Source organism: Hylobates moloch, unplaced genomic scaffold (genome assembly GCF_009828535.3).
Source record: "Hylobates moloch isolate HMO894 unplaced genomic scaffold, HMol_V3 SCAFFOLD_5, whole genome shotgun sequence".
Lineage (NCBI taxonomy): Eukaryota > Metazoa > Chordata > Mammalia > Primates > Hylobatidae > Hylobates > Hylobates moloch.
The window spans coordinates 13,196,507-13,218,574 of record NW_026652280.1 but is presented as its reverse complement, the minus strand read 5'-3'; the positions used below and the strand labels follow the sequence as shown (position 1 = coordinate 13,218,574).

Genomic DNA, 22,068 nt, shown 5'->3' with positions numbered 1-22,068 from the left:
AGCAGGATAGGTGAGAGAATGAAGAGACATTGATCAAAAGACACAAAGTTTCAGTTAGACATTAGGAATAAATTCAAGAGATCTGTTTTACAGCATGGTAACTATACTTAATAATAAGGTATTTTATACTCGAAAATTGCTAAGAGAGTAGATTTTACTGTGCTTTTTTTTTTTTTAAATGCACCTTGGGCTCTAGTCAGTTGTAGTAGAGTGTTGCGTAACAATGTGTTGTGGTCACGGAATCTTAGCACATCATTTTCTAGCTGCGTGACCCTTCATAGCTTTTTGAGCTTCCATTCCTTCATCTATAAAGCGTAGGTGATATTAGTTACTACTTAATAAGGTTATTGTGAGGTTCAGATTGCATAGTGCATATAAAACACTGAAGATTGTCTCCTGGAGTGTAATAAGCACTCGAGAGAAGCTCACCATTATTATCACTAATTTTTACATATTTTATATTGTTACATTGTATATGTGTCAAGAACATGCATAAACAGATGTGTACACACACTCACATACTCATACAATTCAAAGATCACATCTTTATCCACTTATTTATCCACTTGATTTAAGAATAATACTACATTCAGAGGAGCAATAAACATACACACAAACCCACATTATAATGCCATAATAGAATTAACTATTTTATGTATTTATCATATACATACATTTTAAATAAATGAGTATATGTTGAGTTCAGCACTACCTACCAAATATGATCATAATGCAAATGAGAATAGCAATGATGACTTCTGTCTTGAATTCCATGGAAAGCGCAAGCTCCTGGTACTGGCAGGTCTGTGTGCTCCCACTGTCACCACAGTCACAGACATGGATGGTAAGGGTGTTTGTACTTGTAAGTGACGGGATTCCATTGTCGGCAATTAAGATGGAGATGTAGAAGACAGGCTCTTCTTGAAGGTTAAAACCAGTTCTATTAGTCAAAATGACAGCTGTGTTATCTAAAACAAAAATCCATGTGTATAATTTTTTCAACTACATAAGAGAAATTTGTATGCAATAGTCACATGTACTAGGGACAATAGTATAGAGATATGATCAAGTTCAAATAAAAGGAAGAGGAAATTTCTGATGAGAAGACAACTACCACATCCACACTAAATTATTAGTGTTTTGACATTACCTAAACCCTAATTATGTAATCAGATGATTATTTAAATTATGTAGTAAAATTACTATTTAATATTATTAAATATTGAGTTGATACTACTTAATTATTTAAAGCATTTATATTATTATTGAATTACTTAAATTGGTTCCAAAATGTCTTTGACACATATATAAAACATATGTGTAACACAGAAAATAGCTTTTTAATCAGATATCAATAATTTATAGGGACTACCAATGTGAAATATATGCTGATAGAGCTGGCTTTATTTGTGTTAATTACCTATGACATGGTTTATTTTCTAATACTTGGGACCCATTATTTGTACAAATCCAGGGAATATACAAGACTTTCAAAGTTATCTGTCAAAGCACATGATCTCAAATACTATATTTTCTAATTAGACAAAATAATTTCACTTGGTAGACAAGATCCTATTAGGATATTTCATATCACATTGATGTTATTAATCCATATTTGTATTTAAAATTCTGAAAATCATTACACTTAGTCTGATTCATTTACCTAGAGAGTCCATTCAAAAAATCCATGAAAACAAACCATAAGCACTTCAACAAATATACAATTACTCTTCTGTGAATCCAAAAATACTATAAATAACTTCTGTCATTGTAATTTCTTACACGTCAGAACTGTATTTTCCCTTTACTTCTTTTTTTACCATCCCTCAAAATATTTTCTGTAGTCACCAGACAAATTTTAGAAGACAATAGCAGTAAAAGGAAAATAAATAAAAGCCTTTTGAAATGCATGCTTAAGTAGGACATTTCCCAAATCACCTTTTTAAAGACAATTCACTATGAAACACTTAAGGTCTATAAAGCCCATGTGATTTTATTTGCTAGGCAGATCTAAGAGTTGAGAGACAGCTGACACTTTTTGAATATGTGTTTTATTAAATTACTTGTGACCACAAGCATTAAACCAAATCAATTTTGTATGCTTCAATGTATTTATTTCACCTCAGTAATTTATTTTATATTAATATAAATTAATCTATATATATACAAATATCAATGTATTTAAATATATATATTTAAAACTCCAGCTTAGATTCATTTATATTAATATATGTATTTTAAAATATAATTTTTAACTTACAGTATAGTAATAAAATAAATAAAATAACGTTGAAGTTTGCAACATAAAAAAATAATAATAATAATACACATACCCCCTGAATCTAAGAGTTTGTTACATGGCTAAATTTGGTGGAAAGCAGTTTGGAGATTTCTCAAAGAGCTCGAAAGAGATATTTGTGGTTTTTGTCTGAAACATATTTGAGTTTCCTCCCTGGGGGAATTTGACGAGGGCAAAACAGACGGAAATGTGTTGCATTTACTCTCGTACGAAAGGTCTCTTCTGGAACAAAGCTTAACCTCAGCTGTAAGGAGAACTGCAAGTATTTGGTTGCAGATACTTGAGTATTAAATTAACTGTGTTTCATCACTTTGAGGTATAAAAAAATTAAAATAGAAGTTCTTATTATGACAAAAAGTATCTCTTACTGAAGCTCATGAAAAAGAAGCAGCGTGGCTTTGTATAAAGTTAATCCACCTCTACAGAAAGGAAAAAGAAATTCTGCCCCTACAAAAAGTTCTTTGGAACACTTATTCCTTAGATTGATAAAAATTATTTGGTTTTGAAGGAATAAGAACTATATTAACCCAATTTCATATATTCTAAGCTCCTAATTGATGACCCTAAATATTTTTGAATCAATCAAGCTAACATGACTGTAACTAAAATAAATATCATTTTCTTCCTCAGTCATAGATTGAAGTCTGAGTTAGTGAAAGCATGAAAGGAGCCATGGTGTCAGAACTGCAATTATATTCGCAGGGTCATTCAGACTTTACAAGAACTTACAGCCATTGATAACTTTAAAAAGTGTTTCTACTTTGAAGAAATGCGGTGAGAAATGGAGCCAATATTTTTAGAACTTAACATTGAGTTTTGTTTTCCATTTTCATTGTTACTCTTTTGCTTGATTTCCAAACATTATTATGTTGCAGGAACAGTATAAAAATCAATGCCATAAATTCCATTAAAGTCTAACATGGGTCACAAAAACGTATCGAAACTCATTATGAGTGAATGACATTACCTTGATTATCTATGATTGTAAAACTTGAATTGTTAGTGTCTTCTACGGATAGATTAAAGTAAAAATGGTGCTCTTCTATGGATTCATCTCTATCCACTGCACTGATAGTCTGAATTACCTAAAAAAAAGGGGGGGGATAGACTTTTGTTGTTGTTTGGCTTCAGGAAGAAGATCACGGCTGTTATTATTATTATTAGCTTTTATTCACATTGCTTTATTACAATCAGTAGGCACATTGCAGAAAATAACTGTCAAATCAGTAGATAATATTAAAATATTTTTTCTCTGGCTAAAAATATGTTCACTTCCTTTTTTCAAGGGGTGCTGTAATATTACACAATAAACAAATTCTTGTTGATGCATCAGGTGGATTCCAAAAGCTGTTTGTTAGAAGTCTCCAAAGCTTTGCTTTTGTATTACTCACACCCTCCCTGTCTACATTTCACTCTTTCTTCCTTCTTAACTTTTTCTTTATCTGAATGTCAGATATTATGATTTGCTAAAGTTATCTATTTCCTGTTTTTACTGAGAGCAAAACTGTGGTAGAGTTACTGGCTTACTAAACTATTTGCTAAAGTAATGAGATTTGCAATTGATTGAGGAAATAATGCATTTAAAACATAGGGGCAATGTACATGATTTCCTTTGACCCATAATGATTATAGGAAAGGGTTTTACATCAAATAAGTTCATCTCTATATCTCAGATCATAAAACAGTGAAGTATTGCAGATATGAACCAATCCATTCTCAATTAATTTTTTTCTTTCAAGATGAATCTGTCAGTCAAGTAGTTCATTATTGTCGAAAAAGATGCTGTCAAGATCACATAGTGAGATTGTGATTAATTGTGGAAATTAAAGTAAATTGATTATAGAAGTTATTGTTTTGAATTTTCTAGAATTAAAGGGCTTTTAACAATATGTCAAACAAAAATAGCCTCACATGCAAGATGACAAACCCAGATTTATATTGTACTTCAAAAAAATAGATATGTCATCACAGGCATAAAGAACATTAGGAAACCAATACGATCTGTATATTATTTCTCCACATTGATTTATTTTTAACTCATTACACATTACTAATAAATAATATTCATTTAGTGTTAAGTAATTTAACAAAACACATTTTATTCAATCCATGCTTATAATTATACATGTGGATATTGATCTGTGTTAATGTAAAGGCTGTATTTTAGAATATTACAGGATTTTGTATAGGCTGGGTAGAGGGCAGGGGCTTGGAAACCCAATGTTCTGAATTGTGGCTTTGCCATTTACAAGTTTTTAACTTTGAAAAATAAAAATACTAATACTTAACCTTCAGAGTTCATTTTCAGGATTACAGGTCTTGGCTTGTCAGAGAGTTTGTCACATGACAAACTATTATGTGTTCCTATGTCTATTATGTGTTCCTCATGAAAATATTCTCTTGTTGAGTTTTTGCATACCATGGTGTCCTGAATATTGTTAGTAATAGGCATATGAATATCTCTATGTGCATATTTACTGAAGTAAGATTGATAACAAAGTATAGAATTCATGTTTATCTTGCTGGTGCATGTGGTTACAGTGTTCAGATAAGGAATATTTTATTTTACTACCTGATGTTCTGTATTAAACACGAGCATCTGACTAAATGTTGTAAATGTCTCCCTTTGGGAATGAAGACTTAAGAAGACTAGAGATAGACTGTATGTATTTCAAAAGATTTTTAATAAATCAAAATACCTTATACGTATGTACAGGAAACTGAATGAGCAAGATTTCAACAGTCTGCCCCCTTTTAAATGAACATGTCTCCACTTATATTTGCTCTGTACATTGGGCTTCCAATAAGATATGCTTTACTGGCTTTCACAATTGTTTTAGAAAAATAGGGAGACACTGACATAAAATGAGTCATATATCAAGTATTATGAATTTTATTGAATTTACCTTGAACACGTACACGTAAAAATAAACATATATCTCTAACAAAGAGACCACATTAATGTGCTCATAAGTCTTGATGGAGGATATTTATTTTTCCTTTAAATATAACAATGAAAAGGTTTTCATTTTCATTTTAAAATAAAATTCTAAGAAGAACTTCTATCTGTTGCACTGATTAAAATTATTATCTGGGACCTATCGCTGACCTCATACATTTATGAAAGGAGCAAAGATAAAAGGTAAAAGTGTATACCAGGAACAGCCATGGCTTGAGAGATTGGGAAAAGAGAAAAGCAAAATAACTCCAAATTATGGCCAATTCTGAAAGAAAGCTCAGACTTTTTTTTTTTTTTTTTTTTTTTTGAGACTGAGTGTCACTCTGTCACCCAGGCTGGAGTGCAGTGGCACGACCTTGGCTCACTGCAAGCTCCGCCTCCCGAGTTCATGCCATTCTCCCGACTCAGCCTCCCGAGTTGCTGGGACTACAGGTGCCCGCTACCACACCCGGCTATTTTTTTTTTTTTGTATTTTTAGTAGAGATGGGGTTTCACCGTGTTAGCCGGATGGTCTCAATCTCCTGACCTCATAATCTGCCCACCTTGTCCTCCCAAAGTGCTGGGATTACAGGCGTGAGCCACTGCGTCCGGCCCAAAGCTCAGATTTTTAATATTCTTTTTGCTCTCGAGGTAGAATTTTGGCCAATTTATTTCTGACACAATACATCCATCATCTATATACAGTGCATGGAAAGCTACAATGGAAATATATTGTGTAAGCCCCAAGAATTGAAAAGTAACTACAATTTAATAAGAACTTACCTATGGGCCAGGATCTGTTCTATACATTATCTTAGATAATCTTCACAATGGTCCTTTGGAATAAATCGTATTATTGTTCCTATGTTATAAATGTTTATATTAAGCTTCATATAAGCTAAGTCTCTTAGGTAAGCAAATTGGCTGGACCAGAATTAGAATGTAAGCTGATGTCATAGTCAATATGCAATATGAGTAGTAAGTGTAGCCCTCTAGGACATATTGTTCATACCCTAGACTTGTTCTTGTCCTACCATATTTGCATACAAAATGATACCATAAAAAACACGGAATTCCAAAAGCAAGTAAAAACATGTCTCATAAAAGATAGTGACAGAGAAATGAGTAATATAATTTTATAGGATAAGGACCAAAAATAATGGTTAAAAATAGAGGAAAATAATGTATTTTGACATGGGAGAAAGGGAAGATTTTCTAGGGTAAGAGTACAGCCAGTGAGCTAATACTTGAATAAAAATATGAATTGATGAAAAAAGTGTGATCCTAAGCAAAAAATATCATGAAAATTAAAGAATGCAAAGATATCATACATTAGGTATAAATGTATGAAATTAATATTTTGTAGATTAAAGATGGCCAGCTATTGGAAGTTTCATAAGTTCCAATTTAGTTATTTTATGAAACTATAATCACTATTTGACTTTAAAGATAATCAGGAGAATAAAGATAATCATTTTCCTACTATTAATCATTATGCGCTGTCTTTTTTTAAGAAAAAGTCACACATGGGCCAGTTTACTAAAATATCACTCCAGATTAATTATCCTGAGTCAAAAATAGGCCCAGTACTCACATTCTTCAAACCAAAGAGATGGTTCTTATTAAACATGCAATTGATGGACAGCTAGTTTAAGATGCAACTCTTGTACACAATGATTTGGAGCAAGCAATACATTTGTGTCTGTTTCCTTACCTTCATGGCAAGTCACAGTGAAACCTACTTCCAGGATTAGTCAATGAATAAATTGTTGAATAAGATTATAAACTATAAATTGAATCATGAACTCTAAATCAATATACAAATACTGAGTATTAATTTACATAAGTCATCAATTCCTTGAAATGCACTTAATAAACAATAAAAAATGCTTCTCAATAGAGAAATGTTAAACAAAAAGTTGGAGTTGTAATAAATGAATACCTGGAAAGATTTTCTTAAAAATCTTATCTGAGTTGCTTATTTAGTTATTCCAGGTAGGTATACCTTGTATTAGGCTAAAGATGCAAATTTTCTCCCATTGCCAAGAAATTATTATACAAACATATGTATGAGACCATTACTTTTTATGTTGTTCTAATGAGTAAATGATTTTAAATTATACCTGTTTTGACAAAATATATCTATAAAACTCAAAAAAGGTGTTGAACATCTGTTCAAACAGGCCAAGTGCAAAATAATACATTAATTGAACTAGAACCAACAAGAAAGTCTAGGCTGTAGTATGCTTGTTGTCTTTCTTTGTTTAGCAAAATATTAGAAGAAAAATGTTGAAAAGGTCATTATAGTATAATATTTTAGACCTGGGTAGAACTGGGGATACTCTAAGTTTTCTAAAAGGACTTTTCAGAAAATTACATTATATTTATTTAAATGTCATAGATATCGTAATTGTTTTTGCCATTAACTTGTAGAAATTGATATTCAGTTGAAAAATACACATTCCTAGATTTTTATCTCAATATGCATTTTCTAATTTTCCTTTTAAAGTTAATATTCCAAATATACTTTTAAAATTCACATGAAATCAGCATGTATATGGAAAAATATTAAATTGTAAAATATCTCATTAGTATCTTAAATGTATCCATTTAAGATGTATTTCGTTAGTACTTACAGCACGCCAAGTAATCCTAAGGCCTGGTGGTACAATCATGGATAGAGTTAGTCTCTGTTACCACTGTTCACATTCTAGTGGTGTAGAAGATCAAGCAGAATTGCAAACTTAAAAAGTATTGAGAAAGTACAGAATACTGAAATTACATTAAAAACATTACAAACACCTAAAGTACTTAATACTTAAACACTGGGGGTCTGTGCTGAAATTAGATCATACTGTAGAAGTGAGGAGGGGATACATCGTGGACATATTAAAGAGTTTCCATTTTATACTGAGGGACACTCCCAGGCTCTAAGTTGGGAATGACATGACCATTGCTTTTATTTGGGATCACATGGTTCCAGGCAAAGGACTGCATTTTAGAATGCTCCTTCTGAGGACATCCATAGTGTAAGTCTGTAAATAGAGAATCTAGTCCACAAGCTATTGTCATGATCCTATTGAACAACTGCTTGGTAATCAAAATCACTTTATGTGATATACAAAAAAACACTAACAATCACAATTACGGAATGTGTTATTTTTAATGAGAAACAATACAGAAATTACTGAGCAGTGTTCCTAGATTGAGAATAGTACAGTATGCTTCAAATAGAGATACAGTTCCTGAGTCCCAAAATTTGCCTAAGGGTACGCTGAGCTCCAGAAGATGTCACCAAAGTAATGTTTTTTCACCATTTTCAAGAGGGCTATATATTCTCCTCACTACTCTCCATCCAGTAAAATCTGATTCTCCTGAAACTGCATGACTGCAGACTTACCTAATAGATATAATTGACTTATAAAACTGATACATTGCTGCATATGTGCTGTGAGATTGGATGAAGCAAAGTTTGATTTTACAGGAACATCCCTCTGCAGACCTGCTTAGGTCAGGTTCACTCTAGAAGAGAAGATAGGTGTCTTAGGTGAGGTTCACTCTAGAAGAGAAGATAGGTCCCTATTAGGGTAGAAAGAATGATGATAGAGAGAAAAACATTAAAGACATATGTAGGAGATGGGATCAACAGAACCAAATTATTGATTGGATATGGAGAATAAAGACTAGAATTAATTAAAAATGATGTCCTTATGTTTTTTTTCCTGCAAAACTTGACATCATAATAATTTTCCTAAGGATACTGAAAAAAGGGAAGGCTTAGGAGCAAATTTGGTGTAGCCATGGGACATCTGAGTTGTTTTCTCAGGTTAGTCAGACACATAGCTTAAAACAGAAAAATCAGGCAGAGATACAGTTATTTGGATGTGAACTGTAGTCGAGAGGAAGAAGTGGATAAAAGAAGAAATAATGAGTTTGGGAAAACTTCTGGACACAAAAGTGAAAGGAAGAGAATCATAGATCACAAAATGCAACCACTGAAATTTAGGAAAAAGAAAATTTTTACATGGAGACAAGGTAAATGTCTTTAGACAAAATATTGGTATGAGTGAATCTGAAAATTATCGATATTATACTTTACCTCCAAAAAAAAGACATTTAATATCAGTCAAAATAATGGCACTCATTGATTTGAAAAATGATAACCATTTGCACCACACAGTGAAGGCAAATTACCCTGATGTCAGCTCATTTATTGTACTAATATTTTGCAAATTGCTGAAAATTCTCTCCTTCTCTTCCCCACCCCAGCCACTTACACATTAAGAACAAAACCAAAAATTTAGTTTACCCACATAGGTATTTGAGTAAATGTTTGGATTCCTCCAGAGTAGAGTGTGACTACTCTGGCATTTTTATTTTCTATGATTAATTTATTATCCATCCAAAGAAGATAGATATCAGACATCTTTTTACCTGTCATTTTCTCTGGCTGTTTGAGCATGTGGGAGATGAGACAAGAATCATCTTCATAAATTAAAAATATGTATAAAATATAAAATATTCTGTTAATGATTTTAATTAAAATCATGTGAAGATGATATTTTGGATATATCAAATAAACATTATTAAATTAACATTATCTGGGTGTTTTTTATATTTTTAAACGTGGCTACAGGAAAATTTACACTTCTATCATTTATTTGGAAGCACTGCATTACATACTCTTATATTTTCAAATAATTTTTCTTCTTTTCATTGACTTTATTTTATATGAACTTTATATATTGTATGAAATTCAGCTTTAGAACTCCAAGAAATAATAGTGTAAGAGAAGGCATTGATTTCTCATTACTGTTTTAAATTATATTACCCTATCAGTTTCAATATTACATAAAGTTTTGATTATCGATTGAGGACTATAATATTTTATCATTATTATATGTATTATGTGTGCGTTTTGAAGTCTTATATTTATTACCTAGGATTTAGGATTATTATTCTTATTCTTTACTTATTTATTTATTTATTTTTGAGATGGAATTTCACTCTTGTCACTCAGGCTTGAGTGCAGTGGTGCGATCTCGGCTCACTACAACCTCTTCCTCCCAGGTTCAAGCGATTCTCCTGCCTCAGCCTCCTGAGTAGCTGGGATTACAGGTGACCACCACCACACCCAGCTAATTTTTGTAGTTTCAGTAGAGATGGTGTTTCACCATGTTGGCCAGGCTGGTCTCGAACTTCTGACCTCAGGTGATCCTCTTGCCTAGGCCTCCCAAAGTGCTGGGATTACACAAGTGAGCCAATGTGTCCCGCCTAGGTTATACTTAATAATACTGAGACTATGTCACAGAGAAGTTTCTAAGGAATATTTTCGGTCAAGAGATTTGTATAGTTGAGTTTCAAAGTTACAATTAATTTTCATGTTATTTAAACTTTCCTAAAAATAATAAAAAGTTAACAATATACAATGCTTTGAAATCTATAAATATTTTACATATCAAGTCAAAGGAACTAAATGATACACATAAAAATTATATACAGAAACTTTTCATTTGATACTATGAAATGCTTAGATAAAAGTAAATTGTTTTAATCCTCTTTTCCGTTTTTCTTACATTATTTCATTTTCTTTCATTCCAGTCTAATGACTTTTTTAAAAAACTTGCATTTTGAAATGATTATAGATTCACAAGAAAATGTAAAACTTGTGCATGCAGTCTCTCAAACACTTCATTCAGCTAAACCAATGGTTACATCTTATGTACTTGTAGTACATTATTAATATCACACGCGTATGATGACAAAACAAAAAAATCAACCTCTATAATACATTTATATTGGAGTTCTTAACTTTTGTTTTTTACTTTGTTAATTTGACTCCCTTAAACATCTAATGATCGACATTATTAACCTTCTCCACTCTCATCTCCAGCAGACACTGACAATGTTGTTTCTGTGCAACATCAAGTGTACATAGACACCGTATAGCTCATTCTAATCTCTTTAGAAGAGAATGAACTCCATCTTAAGAACTTGTAATGTATGACATGACCCTTAATTGTCACTGTTAATATTAACAAAACTACTTGTACCACAGTTCTCTTTTATGTTCTTTCTTATTTGTTTTTTATCTTTACAAAATCCTTAGAAGATAGAGATTGTAGAGTAGAAGTTGTATGATTATTTTTGAAATGAGGAGATTAGTATTTAGCATGGCTAGGATATTATCATCTAATTGGGGACGTGTGGATGAGTGATAGAGATCTTCAGCTATTGCACTGTGTAATTTTTTGTTATTTTAGCCTGTTGTTTTTGATGTTTCATTCTCACATAAGGGGAAACATATTTGAATTAAACCTCATGGTTTCCTATACGTGTGATTTTTAGACAATAATCAAGAATACCAATCAGCCCATACAATGCCAGGAACTTAACACTAGAAAACAAACGTTTATTGCAATCTTCTCTAAAGAACCACTTTGCCTTTCAAAAACATGGTACAAAACAAAACCTAACAAAGAAACAAAAAACAAAAGACATTTAAATAATACATAAAAAGAACAACACTTATTTTGCTATCCTGCTCATTTTTCTCAAAGGGTAAAAGAGGCAAATCCATCAAATTCAAAAAGATGCACTCAGCTATCATTGGAAAGCTGTGTGCTAGTATTGCTTAAGAGTAAATGAGGGCCGGGTGTGATGGCTCACACCTGTAATCCCAGCACTTTGGGAGGCCGAGGCAGGCGGATCATGAGGTCAGGAGATGGAGACCATCCTGGCTAACATGGTGAAACCCCATCTCTACTAAAACTATAAAAAATTAGCCGGGTGTGGTGGCATGCGCCTGTAGTCCCAGCTACTTGGGAGGCTGAGGCAGGAGAATCACTTGAACTCGGGAGGCAGAGGTTGCAGTGTGCCGAGATTGCACTACTGCACTCCAGCCTGGGTGACACAGCCAGATTCTGTTTCAAACAAAAAACAAACAAACAAACAAACAAAAAAGTGAGAAACGTGATAGACGGTTCCAATCGAAAGAGAAATAGAGCAGCCTCAGTTATTAAACACCTATCTTTTTTAAACTCTGGCCATCCTGGGGCCAAGAATGATAACTAGCTGGAAGAAAATAGCTGTTTTTTTTTTCTTTTTTAATTTTCTGATGCTGTAGCACATCTAAGCAATCTCCAAAATATACAAATAAATCCATCATGAAAAAGTTGCCAATTATTTTTGGAGATAAGGAATTTTTTTCAAAAGAGTAAAGAAAATATTGTATATAGTATAATTTTAAGATCTGTATATCTTCACTGAAACACATTTGGAGAATTTTATATTGTTTTAAAATTCTATATTTTACCCATTCTACCTATTAATAGATTTGCGTTATAAAAAAAGTGAACCAGCAAATTTCATGGACAACCTTATAATCACATAACAAACTTTAAAAAACAAGTTTTACAATTCAAAGAATTTTCCTTTAATTATTTTTCAGTACAAGTCTTCCAGTCTGATAGTCTGATAACCTTGATGATAAAATAAAGGTAATACAAGAAAATGTTGCTCTTGTAGGATGATTTATTGATTGTTATGTAATCTTATTGCCTTAAATAGTGTTACTTCAAGATATTAATCTGGTTGTTTTATTAATCTAGGAGGTACTTTGAAAGATCACTTTTCTTTTTATTAGGTTTAAGGTGCTTTATTAGATAAATGGTGTCCCCAAACACCCTTTACTTTGGTTATTATTCTTAAGTAAAATTTTCTTTATACTCAAAACATATAATTTTATTTTATATACATTTTACATACTTGCTGAAATTTCTATACACGCAAGTAATTCATCAAACCAATCTATGAATCAATTTACTAAAAATGTTCACTCTCTATTAATATTATTAATAAATAGAATGTGGTTTCTGGATTTGATAAATTTTTTAAATGTTAATTTCTATGAATGCATATTATAGAGAATAATTTGAGAAAGCTTCAATAGTACTCTTACCTGGTTAAAACATTCAGATTGATAAATATGTCACCTGTAATAGATATAAAGTGCTTCGAAATTTCTTCGTTGGCAAAGTCACCCACGGTATTTACATTAAGTCTTTTACTACATCAACACTGAGAAACTAACTTTTATAAAGATCATTTCTTACCAACCAGCAAATATTCTTGCATACTGAGGACAGAATGACTTCTTCAGGATTTTGCAAATAATTATCTTCTCACTTATCTCTGATCTTTATTTATTTATTTATTTATTTAGTTTGTTTGTTTGTTTGTTTGTTTGTTTTTGAGACATGTCCTCACTCTGCCCAGGCTAGAGTGCAATGATGCAATCATAGATCATTGCAGCTTTGAACTCCTGGGCTCAAGTAATCCTCCCTCCTCAGCATCCTTGGTAGCTGGGACTACAGGCATTAATCACCATGCCCAGCTAATTAAAAAAAAAAAAAAATGTAGAGATGGGATTTCACTGTGTGTCCCAGGCTGGTCTTGAACTCCTGGACTTGAGCGCTGCTCTTCCTTCGGCCTCCCAAAGTGCTGGGATAACAGGTGTCAGCCATCACCCTCTGCCTGCCTTTATTTTTAATTAAAATGTATTAGTCTGCCAAAAAGTTACAGGGTTTATGTAGTTACTTGTTCTGTTTTATGTTGTTGTTGTTGTTGTTGATGTTGTTGTTGTTGCTGTTTTGAGACGGAGTTTCACTCTGTCGCCCAGGCTGGAGTGCAGTGGCGCGATCTTGGCTCACTGCCAGCTCCGCCTCCCGGGTTCACGTCATTCTCTTGCCTCAGCCTCCGGAGTAGCTGGGACTACAGGCGAACGCCACCATGCCCGGCAATTTTTTCGTATTTTTAGTAGAGACGGGGGTTCACCGTGTTAGCCAGAATGGTCTCGATCTCCTTACCTCGTGATCCGCCCGCCTCAGCCTCCCAAAGTGCTGGGTTTACAGGCGTGAGCCTAGTTTTGTTTTGAGACAGAGTTTCACTCTTGTTACCCAGGCTGGAGTGCAATGGCGTGATGTCGGTTCACTGCAATCTCCACCTCCCAAGTTCAGTGATTCTCCTGCCTCAGCCTCCCAAGTAGCTGGGTTTACAAGCATGTGCCACCACGCCCGGCTAATTTTGTATTTTTAGTAGAGACGGGGTTGTGCCATGTTGGCCAGGCTGGTTTTGAACCCTTGACCTCAGGTGATCCACCTGCCTTGGCCTCCCCAAGCGTTGGGATAACAGGTGTGAGCCACCGTGCCTGGCCAGTTATTTGTAATAGAAACGATTATTAATGTTTTACACAGCTTTCAAACATTTTTTATACAATTTGATTTTTTATTATTTTTCTTTTAAATATAATATATTTTATTATATATACTTTTTCTTCTTTTTGGTATAGTTACTTTTTAATATGTTTCATATTAATTCGAACACATTTAAGCTTAAAGAGTTCTGTGCTATTCCTAGGATTTATGTATTTATTAGACATTTAAAATATTTTGGCCTTAAAAAAAGAAATTAACAACTTTCTATAGGGATATCTGGAAACTAGTGCTGAACTATATGTATGATTGTAGCAATTTGATAGAAATAATATTTACCTATAAATTATTTTTAATAGTTACAATTAAAATAAACCCTCTGAAAAATTAATACCTTTTCCTAAAACATTAATTTATAAATATTTATACTTATTAAAAATAGTTGAAAAAATAAAAATCACAAAAAAATGAGATGAAGTTTTCTTTAATACTGTCTTTATCATTATTAAAAATGAAAGAGGAAGTGTAGGAATTAATTGGACAGGTTTTCCAATTTTATTTACTGACAATTCCATCTGTATTTTCTGCAATTCCTCACTAACAGATCACAGAATCTTGGGAAATGACTGATTCCATATTTAGGACGGGAAATGTGAAAGGCCTGGCTCCGTATCAGCCTGGGTCCAACAGAGGGACAAAACCACATGATCATTTGAAAGGAAGAATTCTAATAGAATTGTAAGCTATAATATCAGAGCAATCACAAAGATGTAAGGAGAACTCTAAAGGGTATCCTGACGCTCTGAGAAAATATCAGAGGACAGACAAGCGTGGGCGGAAAGCCTTCCCCCTGGGACCAGCTTCAGCCTACCTTGGAGGAGGTGCAGCTGCAGCATACCCTATGGAAGATGTTCACAGGTTGCCTGCTTTCACATTCTAACCCACATTCTTCAGGAAAGAAGAAACAACCCTCCAGGATACCAGTGGGCTGGAGGATAAATATGCAGGACTTGGCGCGCACTGCGTTGCCAGGTCTGGAGCATAGTGTTTACACTTGGGGGGGAGGGGGAGGGGCGGAGGGGAAGCGCGGGCTGGGGGGGACTCAAGGCAGTTATCATGAGCCCAGGCTGCAGTTGCTGGTTGTCAAGTGCCTGTACATTTGGTACATTACGGTCTGTATGTGTGTCTGGGGCAAAGCACCACACAAATCCCCACACGTCCAGAGAGCTGACCATGCAGCATGACAAAGAGAAAAGCAAAGATGCCACGTACTGGATCTAGAAGAGAAGTCTTCTCCTGCGATGTTCATCCATCGCCCTCTACTGACAAGGCTCAACCTTGCACTCACTGTAAAGGAGAAAAGCTCTCCCGGGGTGGGGGCGGGGGGTTGGGGGGCGCAATTCAGTTAGGCAGGTACTGAGGCATGAATGTGCACCAAGAAGCAATAAACTGATCACTGGCAGAACCGAGAACATATTGCTGTACCAGAAACCATGTAAGCAATCAAAGACTAATATGTTGTCTAAAGTACACAGAAACTGACATGAATGTGTGAGGATCTATTTTTCTAAACATTCTTTGTCCTTTTTATAATTCCTTTTGTGATGTAGATAGCTTTTTTTTATTGTTCTTTTTTTTCTAACTTGTGCGTGTGCGTGTGCACACATGCATGGACACCTGTAAATATTTTTTAAAACAATTATTGTGCTGCTGCTTTGGAACTTTGAAGAAGCCTGGTCCTTTTTGAAGAGCGGTGTGGACAAAGAATATAAAGTGTCAGTTAGACAAGAAAAATAAGTTTAAGAGATCGATTGTATATAGTTAGTAACAATTGACTGTGGTTAATAACAACATTTTGTATACTTCAAAATTTCTGAGAGTAGATTTTAAGTGTTCTCTCCACAAAAAACAAGTATGTAGGTAATGCATATGTTAATTAACTTGATTTAGCCATTTCACAATGTATGTGTGTATGTTTGTGATATATATAAACATCATCATGCACCATAAATATGTGCTATTTGTATTTGTTAATTAAAAATATTTTTAAAAATAAAAATAAAGAGTACTCTAGGGAAGTGGAAACAGTGAACTTCGTTTTGGGTTTCTTAATCCATGCCGAGTCTATCATCCTACGCACATACTCTTCTTTTAGTTTCTGGTATAATGAAGCTTTTTATTTCTTACCAACATTCTCTAAATTGTGTGTCCTTCATGTTTTATTCTGCCCCAATTTTATTTTTAGCAATTCCCTTTCAGGGATCTCAGGCTGAGATTATATCAAAGAAGGTGCCACCTTTCTCTTTACTATCACTTTCTCATTCTCAGGTGGAGAGCTGTCAAAGCATTTTTCCATTTCGTTTGTGCCACCAAGTTCCCTGCTTGAAATCTAAGAAAGTATATACTGGTTCTGGATTTTTCTCTTGGCTTAATCCAGAATTTACATTATTTAATTTATCTGACACATTTGTGTTCTAATGGTGTAGACATTTCCTTATTTTGGTGATTAACTGCTCCTGATGTTTAAACATTTTCTCTATTTACTTCTAAATAGAATGCTCTTCAGAGTTTCCTTATCAGCACCACTTAATATTATTGTTAAGATTATGGTGAACCTAATCAAATAACTTTTACTACCCTTTGTAATAATTTTTAAAAACGACATACAGAGATATTGCATTAAAATAATTATGGCTCATATGTACACCATTTCAATTACATGAGATATGCTTTATTACCTTCGAAAGCATTTTTTTTTAGGGGTTGCTTCATTGGTTTTAGTGTGCATACATTAATATTTCACTTCTAGGAAGGAAGAACAGATTAACAGCACTTTAAAAAGTTTTTAGTGGCACTGTGGGAGGCATATATTAATGTTAGGTGTTTGGTTTTAATTGTATTAACAAAAACCTACCCAGTGAATTTCGAATCAGAAATATGAACCCAAGTCAGTCTAACTCTATAATCAACAATGGAGGAAACACAACAGTCTTGTGCTTGTGATAGCCGTAACTCCTGGATTATTAAAACAAGGCATCTCAATATATGAGAAAGTATCTACTAGAATGTTATATACATTGACAGCACTCAAACCATGTGTCCACTGATTTCAATTCGTAAACGATCACGTAGAAGCAGGGTGAGAGGAAATCGTTGGCTTCTCCTTGGATTTAAGTGGAGGAACATGACAGGTAGCCATGTATCATTCTTTCAGATGCTTATAGGACCGAGACAGACTTCCAGAATTTGATAGTGACATCTGCATGTCCCAAAATAATTATTTCATGATGTGTGACATTCCTCCTTAAGGGAAACTGTAAAATAGGGCTGACCAATGTCCTTTATTTTGAGTTTGAAGAGTGCATATCCCAGGAAGGAGTTTGGGATCAGTCAAATTGACCTTCCTTTTATTTTTGCCCTTAAAATCATAAATAGCATTCTTTCTGAATAGAGAAACAGAAAAACTTGTTTTTCATATTTTTAATTGTGCACATAATCTAAAGAGAGCTAGTCTTTATGATTGGCATGGAATATGGAGTTAAAATCATTATCATTCTTGGAGTCAGACATAAATTTTAATTCTGGCTTACCTATTGCTACATTATATGATGCTGAGAAAGTTCCCTAAGTTCCCTAAACTTTTTAAGCATAGTATACATATATGTACATTTATAAGAAGTATTTTATTTCATAGCTTCTTCCATAAAGCTTTACACTTATACTTTAAGCAGGGCACAAGAAAACCCTATGCCATTGTGTCCAATAGATATTTCTCTTCCTCAGTAAAGTTTAAGACTGAGAATACTTTTACAGTACATTGGAATAAACACTAGCATTTGAGTTTCCTTTGGATCAGTTCTACCTATTTGTAGATAATGGTGTTTCATTTTTGTGGTTGTTATAGAGGCACTTCAAAGAATAAACAAATATTAACTTATTTCAAATAAAAAATTATATCTTCAATGACTATGTGGGTATGTAGACACTTTTATAAATCTAGGATACATTATGGAACTTAGTAACATGGTGGTTTTAAATGCCTTGAATATTATCAAGATACTTGTCTTAAACATTTTCATGATATGTCATCATCCAAAGAATTATTTCATCATTGCTCATAAGTTTTTTCCACATATATATTTAAAAGACATGTAATTTGAAAGTTTGTGTAATGAAAGTTTGTGTGAAGAATGACAATAATGAAATAAATCTTCAGTATTCATCATTCTTCTTTTTTAAAATTGTGTTGCTCAAAGTATTACATTAACTTGAAAAATATATAAAAGAGGACTGGCACACCATCTTTTAGTTTCATTTCTATTTTCATTGAGTATATGTGTATAGTAATATTTGAATAAGTGTTATAAAGATAACTTCAACATCAGGGATATTTTCCAAGAATTAGTTTTCTTCCTGTATATATAAATATGTATATATATATACAGGTGTGTGCATGTATATATATATATGTATGTATATATATGTGTATCGTGAGCTTAAATATTGAATGAATTACAAATAAAATTTTTAAAATATCTATTATATATTGGTGCACTGAGGTATACATATATATTGTTTTCTAGTATAACTAACAAATACGACTTAGTAATTCTATTTTGAACTATATCCATATGGTTAGTATTGTCATTTTGGCTAATTTTTTCATATTTACAAAACATATAAAATTGTTTTTCCAGGTTGCATGTGAAATATATTTTTCTGAAAGCATATGAATTGAACACTTTTCATATTATAATCACTATATGTGCATACATACATAACTATAGAATAAAATCACCAAGAATCTCTGCTGTCATAAATCTAGTAATATATTGAGGAAAATACAAAAATATTAAACAGAAGCGGTCAGGTGTGGTGGCTTACACCTGTAATCCTAGCACTTTGGGAGTCCGAGGAGGGCAGATCACGAGGTCAGGAGTTTGAGAGCAGCCTGCCCAACATGGCAAAAACACGTATCTACTAAAAATACAAAAAAAATTCAGCCAGGTGTGGTGGCATGCACCTGTAATCTCAGCTACTCGGGAGGCTGAGACAGGACAATCGCTTGAACCGAGATAGGGAGGTTGCAGTGAGCCAAGATCATGCCACTTCACTCCAGCCTGGGCAACAAGAGCGAAGCTCCATCTCAAAATATATATATAACAGAACTTTGTTCAATTAAAATACTTACCACATGGGACATTTACAGAAATAGGTGTATAGAAGATGCAGTAAATTAAACCTATTTTTTTAAAGCTTAAAAACGGACTATCTAATAAATGGATAATCTAAATACATTCATATGTACACTTCATATGTAGATGAAATGAATGAAAAAATTTACTATACTAGTACTCGAAATATGAAATATAATCATAATAAATATAAACCATAATTTTGTTTATACTTCTAGAAATATGTTACATCTAATATGTAAATGTAATATATATTTATTAGAATATTATAAAATTCATCATTTCAAAAATTATTTGTATTTTAAGAAAATTGGCGTGCCACATTTAAAGTATCATTAGATTTACATTATTATTTAAAATTTGCTTGTTATATTTGTCAATGTGTCTAAGTAACCAGATGCATTTGAAATTCTTGAGAACATTAGATATGTCTAATTTCTAAGTATATAATCTACTTGCATTACCAGGTTTGAAGAAAAACGTCTAAGCTGAATTTCTGCAGGAGCCATGGGTCCAAGTTCATGTTCATTCTGGTTTTGTGATCTCTTCTACCCTATGCTGTATGTCTATACATTTCTAAAATAGTTCAATTTTGGTTCTAGGGAAAGTGCAACACAATGGAGAGCCTCTGAAATTTTTATATCCACCTTTTTCTTTCCCCAAATCCTTGGGTTCTAACCCATTAGAAATGAGTGCTTTAAATTTTTAAAGTCATTTGTATATTTATAACAATTCTATTACTGTTTTCAAAAACATTTTGGAAAATATTTATAGGCAAGATTTGATCATTATTTCCAGTGAAATCACATTCAAAAATACACATAGCTTAATGAAATTCACAGTCATTTCAAGAAATATTGACAATTTTCACTATGTTGCAGTTTAATAATCAGTAACAGTTAAGATGTACCTATTTCTTAAGATATGCCTATTCCTCAGCATAGTAGGAAATTGAAGATCAAAGATAACTTTGGTTACTAACATTTATTGAAAGAGAAATATAATTTCTGCTTTTGTAAAATCCAAATGCTCCCTGACTAGCTTTGTTGATAAATTCAAAGCTACTTAGAATAATTGAGTTGATAGTGCCTGTATAACTATTTAGTATCATGAACTCTAGACTCTAAAATTTTGAACATTAGTGGACATTTTTTAAAGAAAAACAGCTTATGGTATTTAATAGTCTTCTATGTGTTCTAAGAAACCTGATGATTATGTTAGTTTATTATGTACCGGAGCTTAGAAGTACACAAATAACATTCTAATTTAAGTTTCACATTTTACAAATAAAAAAGTGAGCAGCAGATAAGAAAGTGTGTGAAATAAATTGTGAAGTAATGATAATGTATTTCAAAATGAGTATGCTCTCATAAGTGTTTACATATCTAGTAATTTGCACAAAACTCAGTTTTATTTGTGTTGCTATACCTGGTATAGCGATTAAACGCTACGAAAAATCATTCGGGCATATTTTCCCTCCATATGTTTATGTTTATGTCTCATTTTACCTGTACCTGCATGATGAATAAAAAAAAAGAAACTTAAATGTGACTATTTAACCTATAGAATTATTTTTTTTCTTAATTGTATTGGCAAAGTATAAATGAACTACTGAATAATAAATATACTATAAAAGTAAACTACTGAATCACTATCGTTAGCAAATTTTTAAAAACATTTTAGGAATTTGAAAGTAGAAAACTTGAAATTTGCATGCTTTTAAAAATTAAAATATTATTATACAAAACTCACAACGTAAAAGCATGTAATTAATATGAATAGAATAAAATTAATTTTTTGATGTTTTAAAATAAGATGAACGCATAACAAAAATTATTATATATTATAAAGCTTATTATATATATTGAATATAATATATTATAGAATTGCAATAATTATATAAATTATAATATATGAATATTAAAGATGTTAATGATATCTATTATATAACAATATTGTATAATATACGAATAAATTTCATATTATGAAACAATGATGTATTATTTAGACTTTGTAATTTATAATGAGTCCTTACCTCACCAGAGCCTGCATTTTCACAAACATATGTCTCATAGTATTGAGAGAACTCAGGAGCATGATCATTGATGTTAAGAACTTGCACATACACTGGGATCGAAGAGATCTGTTCTATATTGCCTGCAATTTGAATATATATAATAATCATCTAACATATTTAAGTATGTCTTTAGAAGAGACATCATTAAAATTACATTAGAGGCTACGTGGTGTATTTCTATTTTACTTGAAAAAAGCAATCTGAGGACAGGATATCTATATGATTCACCTATTTATCAACAATAGAGCCTAGAAAAAATTCTATGCTCAATATACTCAAACCAAGCATGGGTGCATTGTACTTGCCATGGGCTGTAACAAGTGATGAGAAAAAGTAGTAAAAAGATA

General features: G+C 32.6%; 1 protein-coding gene across 1 annotated transcript in view; it reads right to left on the bottom strand.

Moving 5' to 3' along the window:
* Nucleotides 1-22,068, bottom strand: part of CDH19 (cadherin 19) — a 108,838-nt gene that overhangs the window by 7,060 nt on the left and 79,710 nt on the right. The window contains exons 9-11 of the mRNA XM_032152084.2: nt 21,680-21,801; nt 3,267-3,384; nt 717-968 (exon numbers count right to left, since the gene is read on the bottom strand). Of these exons, the coding sequence (XP_032007975.1) occupies nt 717-968; nt 3,267-3,384; nt 21,680-21,801 (492 nt within the window). The remainder of the gene's footprint in view (nt 1-716; nt 969-3,266; nt 3,385-21,679; nt 21,802-22,068) is intronic.